Here is a 10,327-nt window from a genome sequence, read left to right as displayed (position 1 = left end):
ATATTGAATTGGTTGTCCTGTGCTTATGTAGTTATATTTGGGGTAAAAGGAATAGTTCAGCTATTCCTTTTATAACCAGATTTTTACTTGTATGAATATTTACAAAAGCTGTGTGTGTGTGTGTGTGTGTGTGTGTGTGTGTGTGTGTGTAGACAAGCTCTGGTTGTCCCCGAATCCTACCAGCATCTCTCCCCAGTCCTCCAGGTGCTATGAGGAAAGATAAGTGTCATAATGCTTGGATGAAAAGCAGCTTAGTGTGTCTCTAGGGATGTCATTTTGTGGTTTCACTGTATTTTGCCTAGACTTTAAAATCTCAAAATGGCGTATCCAGTGGAGATCCATATACTCTTCACTTGTGAACAGTTAATTTTACAGTTAATGCATGTACTTGTTTTTGTACACATTTGTTTTCAAAGTGTTGATTGGTTATATAACCGTCACCACATAATACTACCCTAGATACTACTACCATTTTGATAAGTCTTGAGAAAAGTTGGTTATGGTTCACATCTGTTGTCTAGAGCTTGGAGGCCAAGGTGCAGACTCCAGAGCTTGCTCTTGTCTTGCAAGCTTTTGTCTCAAAATGGAAACAAACAAAACTTGGACCTGCCTCTCTCCCCACCTTCCTTCCAGGCTTAACCTAGGGCCTCCTGTGCCCTACAAAGAAGCAGTCCACTGAGCTGAATTCCTAGCAGAAACATTCTGGTAACTTGACCAGTCACTGTAATCTTAGCTAATATTTTGTTTGATACATCAAGATTTTTTATTTTTGCCATATACAATTTAGCCTATACATTCTTAGTATCATATATCAGTATGTTTTGGGCATTAATATTTTAAGTCTTTATTTTTATTTCTGGAGAGGCTTCAATGGACTTCAGAAGTATGAAAGATTTTGTTTACCTTCTGGCTTTGCTAATTCTAGCAAGTAAAGGCATATTTTAAGTAAATTTACCAGCAGGTCAACATTTATTAGCTATTAAATTTTAAGTCTTCATATTCTTTTTTAAAAAAATATTATTTATTTACTGTATATGAGTACACTGTAGCTGTCTTCAGACACACCAGAAGCGGGCATCAGATCCCATTACAGATGGTTGTGAGCCTCCATGTGATTTCTGTGAATTGAACTCAGGACTTTTGTTTTCAATCCTGTTTCTGTTGCTCAGGATCCAACCAGGATCTCCCATGCTGCAGCTCAGCTCTTAATCTTGCATTTGTCATGTTGAATTGAGTCCTGGGCCAGTTTAGTGTGTATCAGTAGTTGCAAGGAGTTTTCTTTTGCTTTAATTTTTAAAAACTGTATTAAGTTGAAGGCTCACATGTATGCAGTATACACTTAGATGAATTTAGTTCAGGAAAAGTGACAGTCATTCCTCATTTCCTGTCCTCAAAGAATTCTAGAGCTCTTTAAACTCAGCACGTCTGCAATGATAAATAAACAAATAAATAAAATGTAGAATTTTCACTTAGATTCCTGTGAGGAAATTCTGGTAAGCAATCCAAATTTAAGAACAAAACATGGGCTAGAGAGAGAATTCTGGCTGAGGGCACTGACTGCTCTTCAAAGGACCTGGGTTCAGTTCCTAATACCCATGTGGTGGCTTTCCATTTGTAACAACAGTTCCAAATCTGATGCCTTCTGGCCTCCATGGATACCAGACGTGCACATGGTACATGAATATACTTGCAGTTAAAACACTTGTCCACATAAAAAAATGAAAGTTAATTTTTCTTAAGTTATCAAAAAACAAAAACCACCCATAACCAACCCAACACTGGATCAAACTAAACACACCCGGCGTCTGTTTGTGATCTAGATGGACAAGAATCAGATCAGAATGTCACAGTGAGTAGGGTGTTATTATTTACAGGTACTGTCACTATTTGTATACATTACCCTAAAAAAGTTAATCCAGACCAGCACTTGGGAGACCATAGGTCGAGGATCGTAATCTACCCCCGCATAGGCAGGTCAGCCTGCTTGGGCTACACAGTAAGACCTCGCCTTCCCCAAAGAAAAGGTGTGCATAGTGTTGTGGAGGACTGTAAGACTAAGCAGTGCTCCATGGTGGGTATGTGTGCAAAACACACAGGAGTTCTCAGTGTTGTACTTGCCCATTTAAGCTAGTTACATCATTTACCAAAAGAGACATTTATCAAGATTGCATCACTCAGACAATATTCAGCTTTTATACTAAGCACTATAGTGGATCTCAAGTGAGTTTTTATTGACATTTTTTTTCTAAAAGTAAAATCCATTTGTTTATATTTATTATGTAGTGTTGAACCTTGATCATCAAATTGGAGACCAACTCAGCTTTTCTTGTCTAAGTAGCTGCTAGGTGTTCTCATGGGAAGGAGCTCACAGTGCAGTTTCTCCTTTGGTTGTTAGAGTAATGTGATCTTGAACATGTTATTTCAATAAACAAAACTAGTCAATAATCCCAGCCGAATTTTATATTTGGAAGAATTGTCAAATTTAATGCTTGTATGACTTACTGTCAAAGATTTACTAATAGTGCAGTTTATTTCATGAAAGTGTTTTATATATAGGAGGAGATACTGACTTGAGTTGATTTTGGTGGAGGAGATGCTGTGTCTTGACATTAAGCATCCTCCACAATGCCTGGCGGTGTCAAAGGCTTGGCCTCCAATAGTGGTACTGAAGAGTGGATCACCGATAACTTCATCAATGGATATGTGTGTGGCTGAATAGATTGTTGGGGGAGGACTAGCTGGAGGAAATTATGTTACTGGGGGATGTAGTTTGGAACTGTGTCTTGTCTTTACATCTTCCTCACTGGCTCTTCTGCTTCCAGCTGCTATGAGGTGAACAGCTTTCCTCTGGCATGCCTTCCCTTTCCACCACAGTGTTCTGCTTCAACACAAGCCCAAGGCAACAGGGCAGCTGTGTATGGGAACCTGAAACTACAAGCCCAAAGAAATCTTTTTCAAAGGTATTCTGTCACAGCAATACGGAAAAGTATTGGACACTAATGGTAGATGTCACTGCCTCCGGTGTCCAGATGGGAATCAGAATGTATCGTAGCATAAGCAGCTGCTCTGAGTTGGGAGTTGGCACTGCAGATGAGACTCTTGTGTGTCCCCACTGTTATGAAGAAGGGAAGAAGGGGTGTGGTGTGGCCACAACACAAAGTGTTTTTGTATTTTAGAGAATGAAGCTGTGACCTCTCCAGTGCTAAGCAATTATTCTACCCAACTATACCTCTAGTCTAGATTGCAAATTTTAGTTGCTCTTGGGGGAGAAGAAAGAAAAATCATGTTTTAGCACATACACTGACCTAGTGGTTTTTTTTTTTTTTTAAGATTCATGTACATTTTATGTCATTCAGAATCTAGTATATCTATAACTTTATTTATAGACACTGATTTACTAATTGGTATTAAATATCTTAGAAACAAAATTTGACCCTGAATTTTGCATATAGCTTATTATGTGACTCAGGAGTTCGGAGTCTTTGTAGTTCATAAAAAAGTCCAGAGGAATAATAAATTGAAACTATACTATAAAGTTGATAACCAAGGTACTTACAGCTTTACTCAGCTTTGATACCTGAAAATTTCTGAGCATGTGAGAATGGTAGATGGTGTGGCCAAGACAGAAGAGCTGGAGCTACAGCTGGTACTGAGGGGTGATGCATGTAGCTCAGTGTCTGGATACTTAGCCAGCATATGGAAGGCCCTGTATTTAATCCCTACCACCGTCCTACACACACAGATCAGAAAGTTGGACAGAATTATATATAAGTTGTTTGGGGTTTAATAAGGGACAAATAATATACTTCTTACAGATCCAGAAGTCCAAGGTCAATATGTTGTTAAGTTGAATGGTGAGGGCCATATGCCAGTTTCCAGGATGGCACCTCAGTGTTAGCGTCCTGGTGGAGGAGGAGTATACAGGTACAAAACAGCTAGTTCTCTTGAGCCATTTCACAGGGAGTGTGGAACACATGGATTTCAGGTCATTCTGATGACAGCACCACTACACAAGTTCTACTGGGTACACGTCCCAAAATAATTAGAAAAGCAGGGACGTGTACATTCCTGTTCATAGCCATCAGTCACAAAAGATGAGTGGATAAACAAAATTTGTCATGTGTATCCAGTGGACTGTTCAACCATAAAAGACAAATCTGATACATGGTATAGGGGTAAACCTGACACTTGGTGAGATGTCAGACAAGAAAACATGATGTCATTCCTCCAAAGCACTTAGCATAACAAAGACCAGAATAGTTATAAGTCTGGAATCGAGGGAATGAGTTCAGTTTTTCTGATTGTGCTGAAAAAGTCGTGGACAGTGGGAACACTGAAGGTCACAGATATCCCTGAATTAGATACTTACAAGTGGTAACTTTTATGGACATTTTCTCTAATCAAAAACTAATAAACCAAAAACAGTGTTAGAAAAAACAAAAATCTTACTGGTAAACCTCAAATGGGCCCCTTTAGAAAGGAAAGATGGTCTGGAGAGATGGCGCACCAGTTGAGTGCTTTTCTTGCCGAAGATCCAAATTCAGTTCCCATACCAGGCAGCTCAGAACCAGCGCGCGCGCGCACACACACACACACACACACACGAGACCACACAGAAGAAAAACCCCACAAAGACTGACTTCTGACAGCCCAGAAGATGCCCTGTGAAATTTCCTAAGTATGTGGAAGGTCAGTGCCAATGTCTAGGACCCAGAGAGCCCTGAGCTTTAAAAGACGTTCTCTGTTAACCTCAGGCAGAGCTGGGTGTAGAGACTCCCTGGATGGAGGCAGTTTCTTCACTCTCTGTGAAAGATTACTGATACCTCAACTAATGTTTGTATAGACCTTTTCCCACAGTATAGTGTACCAAGTAGTCCTGGATCTGACATTTCTTCCAGAGATTTTATTAGCAGGCCTGAGCAGGAGTTCAGGTAACTTGCAGACCCTGTTTCTCATCTAGAAGTGTCAAAAATATTTTTATATTATGTCTTCTTAGATTTTGTAATGCAGGATTCTGACTCTAGAATTAAAATTGTATTATGTTGGATTCTTGTTAAATCAGCAATACTACTAAACTATTATTTCACACATGGACATGTTAGAAACTGGGTTCAGAAAGCTAGTAAGCATAAGGGGCTGCCTTTATCCTTTGGTACCTTGGACCAAGTACCAAGACGGGACAGGCATGGGAAGTTGACATGCTTGAGATTTGGCATAAACAAATAGAAGGGGTAGCAGAAGTGAGGACTCTGAGTTTAGGGGCCTTCCCTGAACACATAGCTCTCCCTTTGGGCCTGTACTTTAAGGTCACAGGCACCTGAGGCTCTTGTGATGCAGTAGTGGCTGCCAGCACGTGCCCCTGCCTCATATATGATTGGTTCCAGGATCTGATAAAGTCTACATGTGGCTCTCCACATGTAGACTTTGACACAGCGTTTCCCTATGTAGTCCTGGAGCTTGCTGTGTAGACTGTGGCCTTGAACATCAGCTTTCTCCTCTCGTGTGCCTGTGCCACACCTGGCTCCCTCAGTTATGAAGCACAGCAGACACACTGGTGAGAGGAGTTCCTGGATCTCCGGTTTACACCAGTTGGATTCAGGTCTATAGTGGGCCTAAGGGTTGACGTTTCTAGAAAGTTTTTTTTTCTAGGACCACAGAGTACCTCTGTCTTTCCCAGGGGTACCAAACCCACCAAAGACGAGAATTCTAGGTTTAATTACTTTATTAAACCAACATTTCTGTAATAAACAACAAGTGCTTAGACATATATTGCTATCTTGATTATGTCCACAGATTAGGGGTATTTTGTTTACTCATTTGGTGCCTCAAACCTTGCCTTGCCTCATAATTAAATTCAGCTAGCGTTGGGGCCTATAGTTTGCTGTCAATGAGACCAGGTCTGGTCTTGACAGTAAAGCCACCATCGAAAGCTGCATTTAGAACTTCATCCAGGCAGCTCGCTGTGACAAAACTTAGATCTTGTCTGACGTTGCTTGGGATCTCTTCAAGGTCCTTTTCGTTCCTCTGAGGAATTATGATCTGCTTCAGTCCTGCTCGGTGTGCTGCTAGGACTTTGTCTTTAATTCCACCCACCTGCCAGGCAAAAGAAGACAGCTCTCAAGGTTCACAGTCACTGCCAAGTGGATCTACATTGTACTGAAGTGTCACTGACTCAGACCTTCAGCCCACCTCCCATCTTGTGATAGTATGAGCTGGGAAGTCACTGAAAAGCTTAATGGTAACCTAGTAAACATTTGTTACTTCTACATTAAATACTTTTAATGAGAGAAAAGTCAGAATCCTTGGTGGCTCTAGATATTTCTAATTGTCATCTGCAGCCTTGTGTCTAGGCTGGTTGTGAGGCAGCATTAGCTACAAGACAAACGAAGACAACTGACATGTTGATTTAAATGTTATGGAATGTGTACATGGGTTGAGCATCATGCTAGCGCAATACAGACCAGTTTTGTTTTTACAAAATAAAGATTTTTAAGTTAACAGAACAGAACTGCTCTTCTACAGGAAGCTCAGTTGTATTACAGGATTATTCCATATGACAAAGCAAGGCTTTTGTGCTACCTAAAAATGAGAACACTCCAAACTAGACACTTAAGATAGGGTATTTTTTTGTGACAAATCACTGTCCATTGGCTTGGCCTTGAACTCCTAGAGATCTGTCTGCCTCTGCTCCCTGCCCCCAGTGCTGGGATTAAAGGCATATGCCACTAGTCCTGGCCTCTCTTGTGGCTTAAACAAAACAAAACAAAACAAAACAAACTATGTTCATAATGATTCCTTCACAAAAGGTGGAGTCTAATTCCCTTCCCCAATGTGGGCCTTGTCTGTGTGAAGCACGCTGTGTTGGAAGTGATGCTATGTGAATTTCAAGGTTAAGGTATAAAAAGAAAGCTTCTGCCTGGATTGTTATCTTGGATTGCTTGCCCTGGAGGAAGCAAGGTATCAAGTTTGAGCTTATCTACACAGACTGGGAAAACGCCCAAGGTGAAGAAGACTTGGGCCTCCTGAGCATCATGCAGGTCTTCCTTCTCAGTTACCTAGGTGACTGTGGTCTGTAATGGAGACCCTGAGCCACAAAACGGCTGCCTACTGGCTTGGCACCTTCTAACCCCTAACTGGCTAGGTTGTAGCCTTCCTACACAGCTGTCCCCACCCCATACTGTGGTCTTCTGGAGCACCTTCTCCAGGGCAAATCCTCAGACAGACTGCTTTCTTCCAGTATGAAATGTCTATTTTATACTAATACTTGATTGAGGGTAAGACACTATATATATATAAAGTACTGTCACAGTGTATGTGCACTGTCACTCAGCGGGAAAACTCCAAGAACATCTTTGCTGGTTGGTGCAATCCTTCGGGTTGAGGCCACCTTCTGCTCCAGGATATGCTCTGTTACTTCTCTGACTTAATAGTCCTTCCATTTCCCTGTTTGCTATAACTGGATGTTGAATATGCCAGATTGATTATATATAGCCATTTTTTTTTAAAACCAGTACTTCAGTCTTAGCAAGTATTTCTTAAAAATTCTGTTTTTCTTCATGGTCCTTGCATGATTGAATGAAAATATTGGAGTACAATTAATTTTAGTGTTTTTTCAATATTAGGAATTGAATGAAGTCTTACATGCAAGACTAATTAATAATAAGCAACCTCTCTGCTACTGAGCTATGTTTCTGGCTCCTTTTTACTCGGAGGCAAGGTCTCACTAAGTTGCCCATGCTGCTTCATTCTTCCTGAGTTGCTGGGGTTTTTCGAGTGCCTGGCCCCTTTAGTGATCTTAGCTACTGGTGAGTCTATAATCTACCCTCCTCTGTATAAGGACTTGGGCAGAGAAGAGAGTATTTGCTGTTGCCACTGCTCCTCCTCCTCTTCCTCTTCTTGTTATGGCTCTGTCAAAATTTTGTCCTGTCATCTCATCACAGAAAGCCCTAATCCTCAAGTCCTCTGTGTATTTCCACAGCGTTTGCATCAGGGCAGGAGATGTCCTGGAGCTCAGGAACCTACAGATACAGGCAGGGCTTATGAAATTGTTTTCTATAAATCGTGCCAATTACAGTACTCTTAAGAGTTCTACAAGATGCTAGGATGTCTCAAAGGAACTTGAAAGAGTGTGGAATGAGCTTACAGCAAACAGTCTCATTTTATGTACATGCAGTTCACTTAATTGTTAGGTAGAGAGAAGAGACTGCAGACATTCAGATGAACTGCTGATCTACCTATAACCACACTAATATTTCTTTTCCCTTAAATATTTTTAGATACAAGGGAAACTTGGGAGATGGTCAGGTTTTCTTTTACTTGACTAAAAGTTTAAAATATAAGTTAGTGGCAACTAACTTATATTAAAGTTAAAATAAATAAATATAATATTTTTTATTATATATAAATAATATATATTTTATTAAATATTATATATAAATAAAATAAAATATAATTAAATAAAATATATAAAGGTGGTGGCGCACACCTTTAATCCCAGCACTTGGGAGGCAGAGGCAGGCGGATTTCTGAGTTTAAGGCCAGCCTGGTCTACAGAGTGAGTTCCAGGACAGCCAGGGCTACACAGAGAAACCCTGTCTCAGAAAAAAAAAAAAAGAAAAGAAAAAAAAAAAAAAAAAAAAAAAAGAAAAAAAAAAAAGTTAGTTTCCAGTATTAAATTTTTAATGTCTATTTCTAACCAAAGTTTTTTACAGAAAGAAAGCTACTATTTATGTAAAATTTAAGATTATTAATTTAAGTAAAAATTAGAAGTACACAATCTGTTTTCTATACTCACTGGAAGAACAAGCCCTCTCAGCGTAATTTCCCCAGTCATGGCTACATCTGAACGCACAAGCCGCCCACTGAAAAGTGAGGCGAGACAAGTTACTATGGTAACACCAGCAGATGGTCCATCTTTTGTGACAGCTCCAGCTGGGAAGTGCAGATGGATGTCTGTGTTGTCAAGAAGATCAAAACTTCCAAAAGCTTTAAAAAGGGGAGGAAAAAAAAAGGATTTTTAATGTAGAAAAATTAAGCCCAGTTTTTTTTTTTCTCTGAATCAAACACAAAACTGAATGTTTTGTATAAATGGAGCCTTTAAGATATTAATGGATACTGTACTTAGAGTGAGGTCTGGACGGTCAGATTCCCTCTCTCAAGTGTGATTTAAAGCAGGGACTCAGCCCAGAGCCTAATGTGATCACTAGAGTCTCTGCAGGGGTCAGAAGGCAAGCCCCGGACTTTAGTGAATGGTGTCACCTTTGTCTCAGTGTGAGATACTTCCCGTATCATGGGCCAAGACCCTCCTTCCCAGCTGTGTCCCCGTGCAGTTAGGCCATGTACCATTAGTCAGGTGGTATTTCTTCGCATTGCTTCGAAGCCAGCTGATGGCGAGGTGCGCAGACTCCTTCATGACATCCCCGAGCTGGCCGGTCAGGGTCAGCTGGCCTTCGCCGTCCATCCGACTTGCCTCCACAAACATGATTTTGCCACCCAGGGGAGTCCACGCTAACCCTATCGCCACTCCAGGTTGACTCAAACGCTCAGATACCTTGAAAGATGAAAATATCAGTTATGTCAACATGCAGAATTGTTTCCAGAACATTTTAATCACACAGTCCTGTAAGACTGCAAACTTAAGCACTAACTTCTGACAAGTTATTACCTGACATTATTTTGACGCACATCTCTCACTATCTGCATGTTTCTAATTTAGCATTCACCAGATGTAGTTTAGCCCTACAACATGGGTAAGGAAGTGACTTCCAAGAGCACTTGGGTCCAGTTACATATGCCTTGATTTTCAGGTATTTTCATTGGACTGTACATCTCTATATATCCAAAGCCTAGTTGGTTTTTAGTACATGAGTTTGCTTCAGGGAGCAACCATCCTCTCACTAACACTTGTCTGACAAGTGACAGCTCTCATGGGCTTTCTGTCACCACTCCTTGGTGATAACCTAGACTCTGGGCAGTGCTGCCTGCATGCCAGTTTAAGCAGAACAAGCTGCTTAGCTGGGATTATGAGTCTAGGTGATAAATTACCGATTAACACACCCCAGGTATGAAAATGCAGAGTAACAGTTGGAAGCCAGCAACGTTAACTTTGCACCCCCATATCTCTAGATTGTTCTATGGTGTTATCTGTGTTGGAGGTTAGGGACAGTGTGTCTCCAAGTACAATCCAGTGTGCAACTTCTCTGCTGTCAGGTGCCTGAGTTCACTATGGAATTAGCAAGGACTGGCTGGTTCCTGGGGGAGGGTTGGGTGCTCAGACCCAGTTTCTTTCTAGCAGGTGTGTGCAGTGGAAACCATGGCATCAGTGAAG

General features: G+C 40.8%; 1 protein-coding gene across 4 annotated transcripts in view; it reads right to left on the bottom strand.

Annotated features, from left to right (window-relative positions):
• Nucleotides 1–5,704: 5,704 nt before the first annotated feature.
• Lonp2 (lon peptidase 2, peroxisomal) overlaps nucleotides 5,705–10,327 on the bottom strand; it is an 83,523-nt gene continuing 78,900 nt past the window's right edge. For all 4 annotated transcript variants that reach the window (XM_034523131.2, XM_076915558.1, XM_076915559.1 and 1 more), the window contains 3 exons: nucleotides 9,343–9,550; nucleotides 8,795–8,985; nucleotides 5,705–6,093 (listed from right to left, as the gene is read on the bottom strand). In XM_034523131.2, the coding sequence (XP_034379022.1) occupies nucleotides 5,872–6,093; nucleotides 8,795–8,985; nucleotides 9,343–9,550 (621 nt within the window). In that variant the 3' untranslated portion in view covers nucleotides 5,705–5,871. The remainder of the gene's footprint in view (nucleotides 6,094–8,794; nucleotides 8,986–9,342; nucleotides 9,551–10,327) is intronic.

The sequence above is a fragment of the Arvicanthis niloticus genome, chromosome 18 (assembly GCF_011762505.2).
Source record: "Arvicanthis niloticus isolate mArvNil1 chromosome 18, mArvNil1.pat.X, whole genome shotgun sequence".
NCBI lineage: Eukaryota > Metazoa > Chordata > Mammalia > Rodentia > Muridae > Arvicanthis > Arvicanthis niloticus.
This window is presented reverse-complemented; position numbering and strand designations above follow the sequence as displayed.